The following is an 18,462-nucleotide window of genomic DNA, read 5'->3' on the forward strand; positions in this document are numbered from 1 at the left end:
ATCCCTTGGGGTTGGAGGGTTCCTGGGCGGAAGATGCCTCAGTCAAACCCATCGAGTCCAGCACCGCCTTCCTAACCTGCAATCTTCTTCCCGACCTCTCCGCCCCCACCCCAGTCTGACCTATCACCCTCACCTTGACCTCTTTCCACCTATCACATTTCCGACGCCCCTCCCCCAAGTCCCTCCTCCCTATCTTTTATCTTAGCCTGCTGGACCAACTTTCCTCATTCCTGAAGAAGGGCTAATGCCCGAAACGTCGATTCTCCTCTTCCCTAGATGCTGCCTGACCTGCTGCGCTTTTCCAGCAACACATTTCCACATATGTAATATGATCCAACATCAGAGGCTAAAGATATATTTCATAACTTTAACGTCACGTTGCAGAAGACAAAGATTATGGAATTCCAAAGCATATTTTTGTAATAAGTTTTAATCTTTTTTAGTTTTAATTTTAGAATCTTTTAGAATGGAGATAAGGAAAAACTTCTTCAATTCCCACCTCAGGCGACTGACTGTGTGGAGTTTGCACGTTCTCCCCATGTCTGCGTGGGTTTCCTCCGGGTGCTCCGGTTTCCTCCCACAGTCCAAAGATGTGCAGGTCAGGTGAATTGGCCATGCTAAATTGCCCGTAGTGTTAGGTAAGGGGTAAATGTAGGGGTATGGGTGGGTTGCGCTTCGGCGGGTCGGTGTGGACTTGTTGGGCCGAAGGGCCTGTTTCCACACTGTAATGTAATCTAATCTAAAATCAGAGAGCGGTGAATCTATGGAATGCACAGCCCACAGAAGGCAGTGCAAACCAGGTCATTACATATATTTAAAATTGAGATAGATAGATTCTTGAATATTAAGGGTTACGGGGAGAAAGCAGGAGAATAGGGTTGAGAAACTCAGCCATGATTGAACGGCAAAGCAGACTCGCTGGGCTGAATGATCTACTTTCTGCTCCAATGTCTTATGGTCTTATACAACCTTTTCCTCCAATTACCTTAATTTGGTTTTATACCCATTCCACTTTCGAAACCCCAGTGCGTAATAGGAACCCATGGCTTAGTCACGACAAATCACGCTCTCAATTCAGCATTTCACTTATTAACTCAAGTTTGAGAGGAGTGGCAAGGAACAGATAGAAACATGGAAAATAGAATAGGTGGGCCAATCAACCCTTCAAGTTTGGTCATATGGCCCCTCCATTTAAAAACTTACCATTGTCATTAGTCAAATTTAATAAGACTCCAAAGATTGCTCTCATGCAGTCCTCCACTGCTTTGCCAATATGGCTGGAGGCACTGTACTGTGGTAGAGAATTGCTGTTTGTCATGCAAACCTTGTTTTCTTCTCGATTGTATTGTGTGATCAGCTGCTCACAATGTCGTAAAGCTCTGCAGATAAAGCACATTTACTAAGTTATCAGGAGGAGGGCTGTTTATATGGAGATCTGTAGCTTGATTCACATTAAACAGTTTAAATCATGCAGCCTAAATCCAATTGAAATTCAGTATATTGCAAAAGAATGTTAACTGATTTCAGAGTGCAGCACTTGGGGTAACAAAGTCTTTAAATCTAATGGTTAAATAGGATGAGACCTATGTTTTACACTTTGCTCCCTTTTGTCTCCAGCTGTTCCTGTGATTGGGATAATAAAAGATTAGCTATGGTCAAAAGCTGTAGCCTTGGCTAGCTGTCCTTTGATCTTTAATTTCTCACTGAAGCAGAAGAACAAAAGGCGTGAATTCAGTAAAAAATCACATCAACAATTCATACCACCACTTTCCCCACACATTGATAATGCAAAAATTTCTCTAATTTAAAAGCTTAACATGAGTAAAACTAATGACCTAATATGCTGAGAATTCTCATTGATTAATGTAATTGGTGAATATTACACTAAAAGACCAGCAGATACATTGTGTTGTCAGCATATGCGCACAAGAACTCTCACAGGTCCCACATGATTCTCAGAGTTCCGTAGATCAAGGGATTGCTGAATTTGACAGGCCATCTGAGCTGACACCATTCTGAAACATCCTTTTCATGCACATAATGGAGTAGATAGATAAGCTAGTCTGGCAATCTCAAATCCTGCATTATTGAAAATGATTTACTAAATCACAGTCTAATTGCTGTAATGGATTGAAATGCTACAGGCATTGCTTTGAATACTGGCTTCCTAAAGGAAGCGCCAAACATCTTACACACTAGTCTCAATGCAGCGATGGAACATTAAAATGCATTGACTCTTGGCAAAGGGCAAAGACACACTGATTCAACAGTCATTTGCTGACAGTCTCAGAACAAAATCAACTCCTGATTATTAAAAAATAAATAAAATCATATAGGCAGGGACATAAAGTTAAGAAGAAAATGCTGGTCACAAGCTGGGTTTTGAAATGAACAGGCAATCAGCTAGTATAACAACAGCAACCAATGCAGGCCCACAGAAGTGCCTCATTTTGAAATTTGATAAAAATGTGGTATTTGCCTCCAGAATGATCACTAAACCTGACATCCCAACAAAAACGGAGATTCTCTTTCCTTTGTCAGCTATGGAACATGTAAAGATAAGTGGTACAATAGATTAAATGGGTTCTCACTTTATAGACAGTCCTACAATATTTTCTGCACAACTTGGGGTTCAGGGAGCCTGCTTTCTATAAAGTGGAAACTCTTCCCAAAAAGAGATATGTAATATCTGATCCAACTTCAGAGGCTAAAGATGCATTTCACAACTTTAATGTTGCCATGCAGAAGACAATGATGATGGAAGCGGAAAGTACGTTTTTGTAAACGTTTTCAAATTGTCACTATGTTAACTTTCACTGTCACTTAAACTACATCATATTCACAATGTAGTTTTAGTTTAACCAGTTCAGTTGGGCAATCCTAAATGCACTACATTTATGTGGATCAGCCAGGTACAATGTAATCACAAAAACTAAAACTGAATAAACTGCAAAAGCTGGAAGTCAGACAAAAACAAACTGCTAGAAAAGCCCAACAGATATGGTAGTATCTGTGAACAAAAATCAAAGTTAATGTTTCAGGTCCAGTGACCCTTCCTCAGAACTGCAACATAATCACAGCCCAGTAAAAGGAAATGTTTCAACACCCCTGTAATAACAGCAATGATTAAAAATGCTCACAGGTTTACCATTCCTCTATCCAATGAAATAAAGGCTCAAGCCTTTTGTTCTGTATTTTGGGCTGATGATATTCCCACCATTGCCACTAAATTGCCCTCAAATTAACAAGGCTGGCGAAAAACAAAATTGCTATCTCCTGCCTTTATTCAAGTGAGTTTTGCCCTAATTCTTCAGGGATGAAGAGCTGCGAGACAAACTGGCAATGTAACGGAGATGACCTGCTGCCCATCAACATAACAGCATGTGACAGTTGGCTGCAATTCCATATTGCGCATGGCACGTTTATCCTGACCTAAAGCCCCAACACCTTGAGATATCACAGACTTAGCCCAGTAACATTGTTTGACATGGGGTTGAGAGGATGAGAAAGAAAAAAAAGCAGAATAAAGCAAAATGAAGAAACAGAGAAAGAAAAACTGCTGCTGCAGTTGATAAAAGCTGCTGCAATCAGCCATAGCTGTAATTGTCTCTAATCTACACATCAAGAATCTAAAATTTAATAACTACTGTCAATGCATTGCTACTTCTAGAATTGTGTTTGGTTTCTATTCACAGGCAAGGAATTGGGTTGAAACTTCTGCAGTCCACATCTTTCACTGTTATCTCAATATAAAAAGTAGTTCCATACTTATTTAGCAAGAGATACCATTCAGACTATTGCATCTGTATATACTTTTTAAAAAGTATTCAATGATTCCAACTCCACTGCTTTTCCCCCGTAATTTTGCATTTTAATTCTTTTTCAAGTATCTAACTAAACTCCTTTTTAGCATTCCTATTGTACTTGCCTGCACTACCCTTTCAAGCAACACATTCCAGATCTCAGCAATATATTGGATAAGATTCTGTTTGAGCTGAAAATGTGTTGCTGGAAAAGCGCAGCAGGTCAGGCAGCATCCAGGGAACAGGAGAATCGACGTTTTGGGCATAAGCCCTTCTTCAGGAATGAGGAAAGTGTGTCCAGCAGGCTAAGATAAAAGGTAGGGAGGAGCGTTGGAATTGAGATAGGTGGAGGGAGGTCAAGGTGAGGGTGTTAGGCCGGGATGGGGTGGGGGCGGAGAGGTCAGGAAGAAGATTGCAGGTTAGGAAGGCAGTGCTGAGATTCTGTTTAATCTAAGATAATGACTTTACACTGGTCTTCAGATTACCAAACTTCTTACCTGTGTTTCTCCCAATTTGCTTTATCAACACCCTTCAATTTCGCAGAAAAACCTTAATTTGTCAATTTTTTCCATTAATGTTGTAACTTTGAATTTAGAATTATTGTTGAAATATATTTCTGTTGTAGGACCAGATTATTTCTGCAAAGCCAAAATGCTGGATAATTACTACTTCCATAAGTACAACCACCCACCATTCCTTGACATAAGCACTTAATCTTGAGGGCTACTGTTGACCAGCTGGTGAACTGCACCAATAACAGCAATATCCTGGCTACAAACATAAGGCAAAGGTTGGGTACTTCGACCACTCACTCACATCTAGTTCTATATCTATAAGCTTAGCCACTAATATAGTAGAGCATTCATCACTTGCTTTGATAAGTGCAGCTGCAGTGAGAAAAACAGCATACAGGATCATTGGGTCTCAGTATCCACTCTTTCCAACATGGGCAGTGACAGGAGTTTGTACAATTGACAGAAGCGTGGCAGCAACTGGGCAAGGTCTCTTCACTATCATTGCTCACTTACCTTTGACTTCAAGTACTGAAAAATAAGACCAGCAATGTCACATGAACAGCATCACCACACTCCCTGCCAAATCATAGGCTTATCCCAGAAAGTGTAAACCTGTGAAAGATAAGCATGAGGTACAACTCTGATTCAATGAAGAGTGCAGGAGCGCATGCTAGGAGCAGCAGTAGGTATCCCTAAAATAAGATACCAAATGCTGAGGCCTCAACGCAGGACAACTTGTGTGCCAAACAGCATAAGCAGCAAGTGATTGCTTGCACTAAGTGATCCCACAACCAATGGATCAGATCTAAGCTCCACATTCCTACTACACCAAATCATGAATGGAGGAGGACAATTAAGCAACTCATGGAGGAGGCTTTATAAATGCTCAAGTATATTCCGATCAAAAACAAGGATAGCAAGTGTAAGAAGAACAAGCCTTGGATAACCAAGGGAATAAAGAAAAGGCATCCAATTAAAAGCTCAGGCTTACAAAGTAGCCGAGTGTGGTGGGAAACAGGAAGATTGTTGCTTTTTTAAAGTTTTCCCAAAGAACCACAAAGCAAGCAATAAAGAAAGGAAAGATAGATTATGAATGCAAAACTAGCACAGAATATAAAACAGGTAGGAAAAGTTTTTAAAAATATATAAAACTGAAAATGATGGCTAAAGTGGACATAGGTCCCTTGCAGGAAGAGAAAGGGGAATTAATATTGGGTAATGCTGAAAGCCGAGGCCTTGAATAACTATTTTGTGTCAGTCTTCACAGTGGAAGATGTGTCTAACATGCCAAAGAATGATGTTAAGGATACAATGAGAGAGGAGGACCTCAATTCATTTGTTATCAATAAAGAGGAAGTGTTGAGCAAACTGGAGGTCTAAGGGTAGATAAGTCCCCTGGTCCTGATGGAATGCATCCCAGAGTGCTGAAAGAAATGGCAGAAGTTATAGTAGATGCATTAGTGATAATTTGCCAAAATTCACCAGACTCCAGGCAGGTCCTGGCGGACTGAAAGACAGCAAATGTCACACGCTGTTTAAAAGATGTAGGCAAAAGGCAGGTAACTAATTCCCCCTCCCACTCCACCAAGGATATGCAGGTCTTTGGACTCCTCCATCGTCAGACCACAGCGAAACGACGGTTGGATGAAGAACGCCTCATCTTCCGGCTAGGAACTCTCCAACCACAAGGGATGAACTCGGGTTTCACCAGTTTCCTCATTTCCCCTCCCCCCACCTTGTCTCAGTCAAATCCATCGAATTCAGCACCGCCTTCCTAACCTGCAATCTTCTTCCCGACCTCTCCGCCCCCACCCCAGTCTGACCTATCACCCTCACTTTGACCTCTTTCCACCTATCACATTTCCGACGCCCCTCCCCCAAGTCCCTCCTCCCTACCTTTTATCTTAGCCTGCTGGACAAACATTCCTCATTCATGAAGAAGGGCTTATGCCCGAAACGTCGATTCTCCTGTTCCCTGGATGCTGCCTGACCTGCTGCGCTTTTCCAGCAACACATTTCCAGCAGGTAACTATAGGCCAGTTAGCTTAACATCTGTAGTTGGGAAAATGCTGGAAGCTATCATTAAGGAAGAACTAGTGAGACATCTGGATGGAAAGGGTTCCATCAGGCAGATGCAGTGTGGATTCAGAAGGAAAGGTCATGTTTGGCAAACTTACTGGAGTTCTTTGAGAATGTAACAAGCATAGTGGATGCAGGGGAACCACTGGATGTGGTATACTTGGATTTCCAGAAGGCGTTGGATAAGATGCCACATAAAAGACTGATCAATAAGATAAGAATGCATGGAGTTGAGGGAAATGTGCTAGCATAGATAGAAGACTGGTTAACCAATAGGAAGCAGAGAGCTAGGATAAATGAGCGTGTCTCTGGTTGGAGATCAGTGATGAGCGGGTGCCATAGGGGTCGGTGTTGGGCTCGCAACTATTTATATACACATATAAAAATTATTTGGAAGAGGGCACCAAGTGTAACGCATCCAAGTTTGCTGATGACACTGAATTGAGTGGAATGCAATCAGTGCAGAACATGTGAAAGGTTTGCAGAGAGATTTAAATAGGTTGAGAGAGTGGGTAAGGGTCTGGCAGATGTAGTACCATGTTGGTAAGTGTGAGGTTATCCACTTTGGAAGTAAAAATAGTAGATCAGAATATTATTTAAATGGTGAAAGGCTACAGCATGCTGTTGTGCAAAGGAACTTAGGAGTGCTTGTATATGAATCGCTAAAACTTAATTTGCGGGTGCAACAGGCAATCAGAAAGGCAAACAGAATATTGGCTTTCATTGCTAGAAGAATTGAATTTAAGAGCAATGAGGTTCTGCTGTAACTGTACAAGGTATTAGTGAGGCTGCAGTGGAGGTTCGCCAGGTTGATTCTGGAGATGAGGGTATTACCCTACGAGAAGAGGTTGAGCTGCCTGGGACTGTACTCACTAGAATTTAGAAGAATAAGAAGGGAACTTATAGAAACATATAAAATTCTGAAAGGGATCGATAAGATAGAGGCAGGCAAGTTGTTTCCGCTGGTGGGTGAGACTAGGATTAGGGGATATGGCCTCGAGATTAGGGGGAGTACATTTAGGATAGAGACGAGGGGGAACTGCTTTTCCCTGAGAGTAGTGCATCTATGAAATTTTCTGCCCAATGAAGCAATAGAGGCAGCTTCATTAAATATGTGCAAGACACAGTTGGATATGTTTTGCATGGTAGGGGAACTAAGGGTTATGGGGACAATGCAGGCAGGAGGAGTGAGACAATGGATAGATCAGCCATGATCTTAAATGAACAGTGGAGCAGGCTCGATGGGCTAAACAGCCTACTCCTGTTTCTATTACTATGAAACAATGAAATATCCCCATCCTTGATGACGGGGGGGTAGCCCAGCACATTAACATAAAAGACAAGGTGGAATGAAGTACTTGTAACAACCTATAGTCAGAAGTGCCGAGTGGATGATCCATTTCTGTTTCCTCCAGAGATTGCCAGCTTCACATATGCCTTCTTCAACCAATTTGACTCACGCCATGTGATAACAAGCAACAGTTAGAAGCACTGGGTATTGCAAAGGTTACAGGCCTGAGCAACATTCCATCAATAGTACTGAAGATTTGTGCTCCACAACTCACCATGCCCTAGTCAAGCTTTTCTGGTTCAGCTACAACACTGGCATCTACTTGATGACTGGAAAATTGCCAAGGTACACTCAGTGCACAAAAAGCAGGACAAACCCAACAGAGCTAATTACTGGCTCATCGGTCAGTCCATCCAACTTTATTTTTGAGAGTCATTTAAGCGGTTCAATATAATTGAGTGACTCACTTGATCATCAACTAAGTGATGGAAGGGTTACCGAAAGTGCTATTAAGCAGCACTTGCTCAGCAATAATCTGCTCACTGATACCTATTAGGTTTCGATAAGGCCATGCAATAAGGCCAGAGCTCCTGATCTCATTACAGCCTTGGTTCAAACATGGACAAAAGAACTGAATTCCAGAGATGAGTGTGACTGTCCTTTACATCAAACTCGCATTTGACTAAGTGTGGCAGCATGGAGCCCTAGTAAAACTAGAATCGATAGCAATTAGGTTGGGGGTGGGGAAAGAGTGGGGGCATTTACCGCTGTTTGAAGCCAAACCAAGCACAAAGGGAGATGGCTGTGATGGCCGGAGGTCAGCCATCTCAGATCTGCGACCTTAGGGTGTGTCCTGAGCCAAACCATCTTCAGCTATTTCATCAGTGACCTACCCACTGTCACAAGGTCAGAAATGCAGATGTTTGCTGACGTTACATTAGTTTGTGACTCCTCAGATATTGAAGCAGTCCAAGTCCAAATGCAACAAGACCTGGACAATATTCAGGTTTGGGTTGACAAGTGGCAAGTAACATTTGTGCCACACAATTGCCAGGCAATGATCATATCACCATTGAATCCCCCACTATCATCCTGGGGGTTATAAATGATCAGAAACTAAACTACAGTAGCCATATAAACACTATGGCTAAACAAGCAGGTCATATGCTATGACCTGTGCTGTATCATTCCTATCATTCTGTATTTCCACATCAATGAGATACAAACTGCAGAATTACTTAGTGAATGACCAAATGAACTGATGCTAACAATGATGATCAGCCTGAGAGAGAAGCCAAAGATATACCAACATTCTAACTTTGATTAAGTTAGTCTTACTACCCATGAACCAAATGTAACAGAATGGAGAAAGGCATAGAACTATATCAAAAATGTCAGTTCAGATTCCTGGGTCAAAAAGGGTGGGAGAAGTTGTGTTGAGCGATTAAGCTGTTTTGATAGTGCTGAAAAGTACTGGAATAGATGGAAAAGAGAGACAGAGTCCAGAATATGTTCATGAGACCAACAGCAAAAATAGGAGCTAACAGGAAGTTGAAATCATGTCTGATTGGAAGAGTTGCTCAGCAAGACTCCTATTTATCACCAGGTCCTCTGCTAGGTTTATGCAGGAGTGTTTGTCTACAGGGGAAGAGATGTGAATGTGTGACGGTATACATTACATCACCTAATTTTCCACATGACCAAACACTTGTAGTGAGTGCAGAGTAGATTATAAAACTAGAAGTTCGTAGCAACAGCAATGAAATTTGTAATGAAACTGAACATTGATAAAGCCTCTCAGAATCACCATGAAATATTCATCTGTTCAGAGAAGAAAAAGAACTACAAGAACTGTAAGAATTCAAGTATTTAAGGAGCATAGTGTCTGCACATGGAAGATGCTCCAAAGAAATAAAAAGCATAACAATGGGGTGGGCCACATTTAGTAAGAAATACTTGGCAAATAACAAGTTGCATGAATGACACAGTCAGTGACTTGCAAAGAACTTAGTTTGGAGCGTTGGTTTGAATGGATTTGAGACTTGGATCTTAAGACAGAGGAGTCAATTTGACATGTTTGGATGAGAACAAATAGGATCATTTGGGCAGAAAAGATAACACATGATTGAATGCTGCGGGTGATCATGGACCTTGCCGAACATAATAAAGAACAGATCTTTTTAGAATTTGTTCATGGGACGTGAACATTGCTGGCGGTACCAGCAATTATTGCTGTGGGTCTGAAGTCATATGTAGCCCAGACCAGATAAGGATGGTTGATTTAATTCCTTGAATGGCATTAGTGAACCAAGGTGCCATTAGACTAGCTTTTAATTGCAGATCTTTTTACCAAACTCTATTGTGTTCATGTTGAATTCAATACAAATTGTGCCATCTGCTGTGGTTAGTTTGGAACCAACTGTCCCCAGAATATTAACGTAGGGTTCAGCATTGTTAGTCCAATGATATGACCTAAGCGGCTGGCTCCTGCAGGTGGTCTAGGAAGGGACATTATGGAAAAAGGATTTTAAGAAAGTGGAGTAAGGATGAGAATGCCAATGAAAATTGAAGAAGTTGTTGATAAATGAAAAGACTGATGCCACAAAGTAATATGAGAAAAATCTATAAACTGTGGACCAGCCTTCAGGCAGGACATGCACAATGAGCTATATTAAACTGTACCAAGATTAATTCTGAGTACCTGATAGGAATTCTGTACGTTTAGTTGGCTATAATAGAGTGCCAGTTCCAGCATTATTTCTAATTTTATAATTTAATGCATAAATTAGGCTGCAATAAAACTGCTGGTTGAGTGTGGCTAGTTTCTGTTTGAAAGGAGTCGAGTTGTAAAATAATAATATTTGGGAAGATAGCTAAAATAGTTAGTATAAAAGGATTCAAAATACTCCTATAAAACCTTGGTTAGACTACAGAAATGTGTACATTATCTGCACCCTTTATTAAAAAGCAGCAGTAGTGAAGGTGCAAAAATATAATCTACAAATTTGATAAGAGATTATGTACTCAGCAGAAAGGACTGAACAAGCTAAGATACATTTTGAGAAAAACATTACTAAAGGGTTCGTTGGGTTTGATGTAGGGAGATGTTTCCACTTGTTGGGAAGTCTGAATTTTGTACAAGTCTCAAATAAATTAGTCACAAATTCACATGAAACCTTTTTACCTAGTGGTTACCTGTGTGGAGCTCACTGCCATCTATCATCTGACAAATCTATCAGAAACTCGGTTAAGGAGTAGCTAAATAGCTGCAGAAGGGAGAAGGGTTCCACTGAATGGGTGAGCTGAAATACATAGGGAGGAGGTTAATGGAATGAATACACTGGTACAGACTCATTTCGGTCAACTGGACTGTTTCTACAAAAAAATGAATTTACCTAACGATTTTACAGCATGGTAGCTGACAAATTAGTCCTTCATACCTGTGTTAATTGTATGTTAATTTTTGTATACAATGGAAGGACAGTTGTGGTTGCACAAGAATATAGAAAGATGCACTTAGTGAAACGTGGAGTGATCAAATTTGGATTGGTGGAGGATGGTACTGAAGCCAATGGGCCCTCTGCAATAAACCATCTAGCTGAGTATTTTGAAAGAGCTGTCCAATTAGTTCTCCTTCCTCATATGATGCAAAAACACACAGGTACCCCTTCTAATCCCATCTTCCTGCACACAGCCCATTACCCTGCAGCTTACAGCATTTAGAGCATAGATTCAGGCACTTTTAAAAAGAGTTTAGGGTCTCTGCTATCACCAACTCAGGCAGCGAAGTCTAGATACTCTGTAAAAACAAAAAGGTGCTTCTCATCTCTCCTCTGATCCTTCTGCCATTTCAACTGATCTATGACCCCTGGTTTTTGAACTCTGCCAATGGAAACTGGTTTCTCCAGTCTACTCTGCCTTTACTCCTCACAATTTCATATACCTCAATCATGTCACCCCTCAGGTCTTCTTTGTCCCAAGGAAAACAACCCCAACTTTTCCAATCTCTCCTCGTAACTACAATTCTCCAGCCCTGGCAACGCTCTAGTAGATCTTCCATACACTCTCTCCACAGCAATGATATTCTTCCTATAATAAAATAGGAGAGCAGAAATTAGGCCATTCAGCCCATCAGGTCTGCTCCACCACTCAATCATGGCTGACAAGTTTCTCAACCCCATTCTCCTGCTTTCTCCCCATAATCCTTGATCCCCTTGATACTCAAAAACCTATCTCAGTCTAAATTATACTCAGTGACCTGGCCTCCACAGCTTTCTGTGGCAGTGAATTCCACAGGTTCATCACTCTCTGGCTGAAGTGTCTTATCTTTGTTCTAAAAGGTCTCCTCTTTACTCTAATGCTATGCCCTCGGGTCCTCATCTCTCCTACCAATGGAGGCATGTTCCCAACATCCACTCAGTCTAGGCCAGTCTTCTGTATGTTTCAGTTAGATTCCCCATCATTCTTTTAAACACAAAGTATAAACCCCGAGTCCTCAAAATTTTCCTCATATGTTAAGCTTTTCATTCCTGGGACCATTCTCATGAATCTCCTCTGAACACACTCCAGAGGCAGCACATCCTTCCTGAGGTATGGGGCCCAAAATGGCGCACAATACTCCAAATGTGTCTGACCAGAAGTACATCCCAGCTTTTTATATTCAAGTCCACTCAAAACACAGTAAATGCCATCACTGCATTTGCCTTCTGAAGTATCGACTCAACCTGGACTAGAACTCCCGAGTCTCTTTGCACTTCAGACTTCTAAATTTTCTCTCCATTTAGAAAATAGTCCATGTCTCTATTCTTTCTACCAAGGTGCATGACCTCACTTTCCCACAATATACTACATCTGCCACTTCTTTGCCCACTCTCCTAACCTGTCCAAATCCTTCTACAGCCTCCCTGGCTCCTCAATGCTACCTGTCCCTCTCCCTATCTTTGTATCATCTGCAAACTTGGCCAGAATGCCCTCAGTTCCTTCATCTAGATTGTTAATGTATTAAGTGAAAAGTTGTGGTCCCAACACTTCAGAACCTTGTGGAACACTACTTCTCACCAGCTGCTATCCTGAGAAGGACCCATTTATCTGCACACACTGCTTTCGGCCAGACAGCTAAGCTTCTATCCACTTGCCTCTGATACCATGGGCTCTTGTGCGGCACAAAGACATGTGACCAGAACAGCACACAACAATCCAGTTGTGGTCTTACCAGTGTCTCAGTTTTCATCATTGTACATCCCTACTTTTGTATTTGTACCTCTGCCAATGAAGGAGAGCATTCCGTATGCCTTCTTTATATCATTGTCTACCTGCACTGTGACCTTAGGGACTTGTGCACTTGCATGGCAAAATCTTTCACTTTATCTCCCCTTCTCAATATATTCCCATTTATTAAGCAATCCCATTTACTGTTTGATCTCTCTAAATGCATTACCTCAGTTTTCAGAGTACTCCACCCGAGAGACTTGCCTGCCTGTTCCACCAATTCATCTGTATCATTTTGGAGCTTAGTTATCTCTAAACTATGACTAGATCAATTTTTGTCCACAAATTGCCCAATTGTGCCCGTCCCACATTCAAGTCAAAACCATTAATGTATAAAACAAACAGCAGAGATCCCAACACTGCGCCCTGCTGAACTCCACTTGAAGCAGCTTTCCATTCACAAGAGCAACTGTTGACCACTAACCTTTGTTTCATTTTACGAAGCTAACTTTGAATCCAATTTGACTCATGACTCCGTATCCCATGGGCCTTTGCTTGATTAACCAGTCTGCCATTTGGGACCTTGCCAAATGCCTTACCAAAATCCATGTAAACAACATCATTCTATGATCCTCACTGAATCCTTTCAAGGAAGTTACAAAGAGAATTGATTAAATTTGTAAGGCAGGACCTTCCCTCAACGAAGCCATGCTGACTACAACAAGCCCATGCCTTTCGAATTTTATTTTATTTGATCTCTCAGGACTGATTCTAACAATTTGTATAACAAAGTAAGGCTAACTGGCCTACAATTATTTGGCATTTCCTTTGCACTTATTTTAAATAATGGAACTAGATTTGCATTCCTTTAGTCCTCATTATTGGAAAATAATTCTCACAGCATCTGCTTTTGCATCCCTGACCTCCTTCAGCATCCTTGGGAAAAATCCATCTGGTCCTGGTGACTTGTCCATTTTTAAGCATTTCAACTTCTCTACCATTCATAGAGTTATAGAGGTCTCTATGAATGGAAACAGGCCGTCAGGCCAACTTGTTCATGTCACCAGTTTTCACTATTGAAACCAGTTCCATTTGCTTGTGCTTGGGTCCATATTCCTCCATTCTTATTCCACCCCTATTCTTATCTCAATGTTTGGTTAAATGACAAAATTTACTCACTTCCACCATTACCTTTGGCAGCCAGTTCCAGACAAAATTGCCCCTCCTCCCCCGGAACCCTTTTCTATCTCTCCCATCTCATCTTAAACCTATGCTCTATAGTTTTAGACTCCCCTACCATGGGGAAAAGCTGTAGGATATCTCCCTTATCTATGCCTCTCATGATTTTATGGACTGTTATATAGTCACCCCTTAGTCTTCAGGGAAAAAAAGTCCCAGCCTATTCAATCTCGCGTTATAACTCAAACCTTCCAGATCAGGTAGTATCATAGTAAATCTTTTCTGCAGTTTTTTAGTTAATAATATCCTTTATATAGTAGGGCAACCAGAACTGCAAGGAGATGTGGCCTCACTAGTATCTCGTACAGCTGCAACAAAATGTTCCAACTCCTATACTTCAATGCTCTGACCGATGAAAGCCTTCTTCACTACCCTGTCTACCCGTGACTCCATTTTCAAGGAGCTATGAACCTGTACCTCTCAATTTCTTTCTTCTATAACACTTCTCAGGGCCCTATCACCCACTGTAAAGGAAAGGCTGCCAGCATTCTCAAATATCCATCCCAACCTGGTAATGTTTTTCTATAACCTCCACCATTAGGGAGAAGGTACAGAAGCCTGAACACACGTACTAGCTGGTTTCTAAGCAGTTTCTACCCTACTGCTGTTAGAATACTGAATGGACTCAAACTCTTAGCATTTGCCTGTACCTGTGTTTTGGTTTTTGCTGCTGTTTATCTATTATTTACTTATCTATGCTACTTAACTCTGTGATCTGCCTGCATTACTTGCAAGACAAAGCTTTTCACTGTGCCTTGATACATGTGACAATAAATTCAATTCAATACCTTGCACTTATCTAAATTAAACCCCATCTGCCATTCTTCAGCCCACTGGCCCAGTTAATCAAGATATCACTGCATTCCCAAATAACCTTCTTCACTGTCCACTATGTCACTGATCTTAGTGTCATCCACAAACCACAACTCCTAAATTCTCATCCAAATCATTTCTATAACTGAGAAACAACAGTAGTTTCAGCACTGATCCTTATGGAAAACCGCTGGTCACAGGCCTCCAGTCTGAAAAACAAACATTTATCACCATCCTCTGTCTAGTACCATGAAGCTAATTTTGTTTTGAATTGCAGAACTCTCCCTGGATCCAGTGAGATTTATCTTTGCTCAACAACCTGCCACACAGTACCTTAGCAAAGGCTTTGCTAAAGTCCATGTAGACATCTGCCACACTGCCCTCATCTACTTTCTTGGTCACCCCTTCATAAAAACTCAACCAAATTCATGATACATGATTTTCCATGCACGAAGTCATACTGACTATCTCAAATCAGTCCTTGCCTCTCTAAGTGCGTGTAGATCCTGTCTCTCACAATCCCTTTTAACCAATTACCCAGCACAGACATTAGGGACAACCAGTTCCCAGGCATTTCCCTGAAACTTTTCTTAAATAACGGCACAATACGTCCTTCAGGCACTTCACCCATTGTTGTCAAAGATAGTAGAGGCCCCACAACTCCTTCCCTAGCCACCCACCAATTCCTGGCAAACACTTCATTAGGCCCTGGGGATTTATCTACCATAATGCATTTTAAGATTTCCAGCATCTCCTATAATATAGACCCTCTTCAAGACAGTATTTATTTCCCCAAATTCTCTCGCATCCATGCCTTTCATGATGATAAATACTGACGAGAAACATTCAGCTAGGATTTCACCCAACTCTTGTGGTTTTCCACATAGATGACCTTGTTGATCTTTAAGAGGCCCCATTCTCTCCCTAGTTTCCTTTCTTGTTATGATTATTTTGTCCAATATTTCATATTGCTCCCTTTGGATTACAAGATCGACATAGCCCCTTCCTTTGTGAATATGGAGACAAACAAATCCTTTAAAATTCTTCCCATACACTCTGCATCTTTACACAAGGTTTTATTCTTTATCTGATAGGTCTCACTTTTTTTAAAAACTACCCTTCTGGTCTTTATATACTGGTAAAATATCGCTGGAGTTTCCTTTATCTTGTTTGCTGATATTTTTTCATGCCCGCGTTTTGTTTTTTTTCCAAACTGATCCATGTGCTTTCTACACTCATCAAGACTATCTGTAGTGTAGAGTTTTTTTTCTAACTATCACAAACATCCTTTTTCTGCTTAATCTTCCCCTGTATTTTCCAGGCAACCATGGGAGTCTAGATGTGGCAGGTTCATTTTTATTTACGCAGGTGACAAACCTGCTTTATGCCCTAAGGATCTCATGTTTTAGCGCCTTTCCCGGGTTCACCACTGATTTATCCTTCAGCAGTCCTGTCCAGTCTATCTCAGCCAAATCACTTTACAGTTTTATAAATTTCACCTTCCCTTAGTTTAAAACTTTTACTTCTGATTTACCTCTGTCCTAAGAATACTAAATCTGAATTGTAGTCAGAATTCTTGATATGATACACACTGTCACTTTGCTCAATTGCCCATCTTCATTTCTCAAAGCTAAATTCGGAATGGTGTCTATTCTTATTGGGCTCACCACAATGTTTAAAAATATTTTCCTGGACACAGTACATGAATTATTCATCCTCAATGTGTCTCATATTATCTGAAACCCAGTTGATACTGGGATAGCTCATCTCCTATTATTATTGCCCTCTAATTCAATAGGCTGAAGTTTGTCTACATGTTCTTCTACCTCCCTCTCACTATTTAGGGTTCTGTAATATTAGGACAGTAGTGTAACTGCCTTTAATTCATAAACTCAACCCATAAAGCATTATTTGTTAAACGATGTGGTACATGCCCTTCTCATATCTGTAATTGATTCTTTTACAAATAATGCTACCCCCCCCCCCTCTTTTTTTGTCACCCGTTCTATTCTGCCTGAAAACTCCATCTTTGGGGATAGTGAGTGTCAATTCTGTCCCTCCTTTAGACAGATTTCTGTTATAGCAACAACATTATGCTGTCTTCTGTCTATCTGAGCCCTTAATTCATCAGACTGGTTTCTAATACTCCTTATATTAAAGTATAAGCAGCTCAACCTCATCAATTTCCTTTGCTGAGTGTTATCCTTTTACATACATAAGGCTTAGCCTCCCTGAGTTACAAGTATATTACATGCTCTTAACGATTCTTCTTGGACCTTCTCCTTTTCTTAATTCATCACATGACTGTATTTAGAGTCATAGAGATGTACAGCACGGAAACAGACCCTTCAGTCTAACTCATCCATCCCGACCAGATATCCTAAATTAATCTAGTCCCATTCGCCAGCATTTGGCCCATATCCAATTCATATACCCATCCAGATGCCTTTAAAATGTTTTACTTGTACTAGCCTCCACCACTTCCTTCAGCAGCTCATTCCATACACACACCACCCTCTGCATGAAAAAGTTGCTCCTTAGGTCCCTTTTAAATCTTTCCCCTCCCACCATTTCAACTTGCCTTCCTCAGTTTTGATATTAGTCCATCATCTGTAATACTACCATCATAACCCATAGTTTATTGGTCTTTTTTCCCTCTTATAAACTCTATGATATTTGCTGACCTTGCCAGAAATTCTTAAATCTGTTTCTATTACTTATTTACCTTGGCCCTATCTTTTACAAATCCTTCAATACTTCTTTCAGCCTCTCTGTATATTCCACCTTGGATATTCATCCTTAATACAACTCATTACAGCCAGGCCCTATATTCTGAGGTCACTGAATAAAGTTTTATATTTCTCTGCAATTGGCAGTTGTCCCTTCAGCTGCCTCAGCCACAAGATCTGGAAATTACACATCAATCCCTTCTCTCTTTTAGAACTCTCTTGTCAACTTACCTGTAATCAAGCTTTTGGCCTGTTGCCCAAATCTTGCTGCAAATGACCTGGGATCAACTTTCATTATAACACTCTTGTAAAGCTCCTTGTAACATCTTATTGTACTAGAAGTATCATCTATATACAAGTTGTTGCTTCCGTTTAATAGAATAGTTCGTATTTCCTTTTTCTGGAAAAGCACATCAGAAAATGCAGAGTACATTTGTGTTTCAGGATTTTCTGCTATTGGATGGAGTGCCACTCAGTGGTTAAATGTAGAAAACCGGCAGAAAACCCATAAGTTATCTGGCTCAAACTGAACAACCTCTTGATGAAAAGCAGGTGACTGGCCCAGATTTTTCCCTCAAAGGAGTTGGGGGGTTCAGGGGAAGGCAGAGAAGAAAAAGATAACTAAGGATTAAGAAAAAGACTGAAATTTAACAGAAGTATGTCTGCAAATCTGTAACAGGAACCAAGTGCATTGACTGTTAATCTAGACGTCAGACATAAAAAAACTAGGCAACTCTGATGCTGCCTGACTGACCCCCACATTCCTGTTGGAAGAGCTTATACTC

At 40.9% G+C, this 18,462-nt stretch overlaps 1 protein-coding gene across 4 annotated transcripts in view; it reads right to left on the reverse strand.

Moving 5' to 3' along the window:
• Nucleotides 1–18,462, reverse strand: part of LOC122541951 (wings apart-like protein homolog) — a 207,240-nt gene that overhangs the window by 30,796 nt on the left and 157,982 nt on the right. For all 4 annotated transcript variants that reach the window (XM_043679245.1, XM_043679244.1, XM_043679247.1 and 1 more), the window contains one exon: nt 1,204–1,379. In XM_043679245.1, coding sequence (XP_043535180.1) covers nt 1,204–1,379 — 176 coding nt within the window. The remainder of the gene's footprint in view (nt 1–1,203; nt 1,380–18,462) is intronic.

Source organism: Chiloscyllium plagiosum, chromosome 38, assembly GCF_004010195.1.
Source record: "Chiloscyllium plagiosum isolate BGI_BamShark_2017 chromosome 38, ASM401019v2, whole genome shotgun sequence".
NCBI lineage: Eukaryota > Metazoa > Chordata > Chondrichthyes > Orectolobiformes > Hemiscylliidae > Chiloscyllium > Chiloscyllium plagiosum.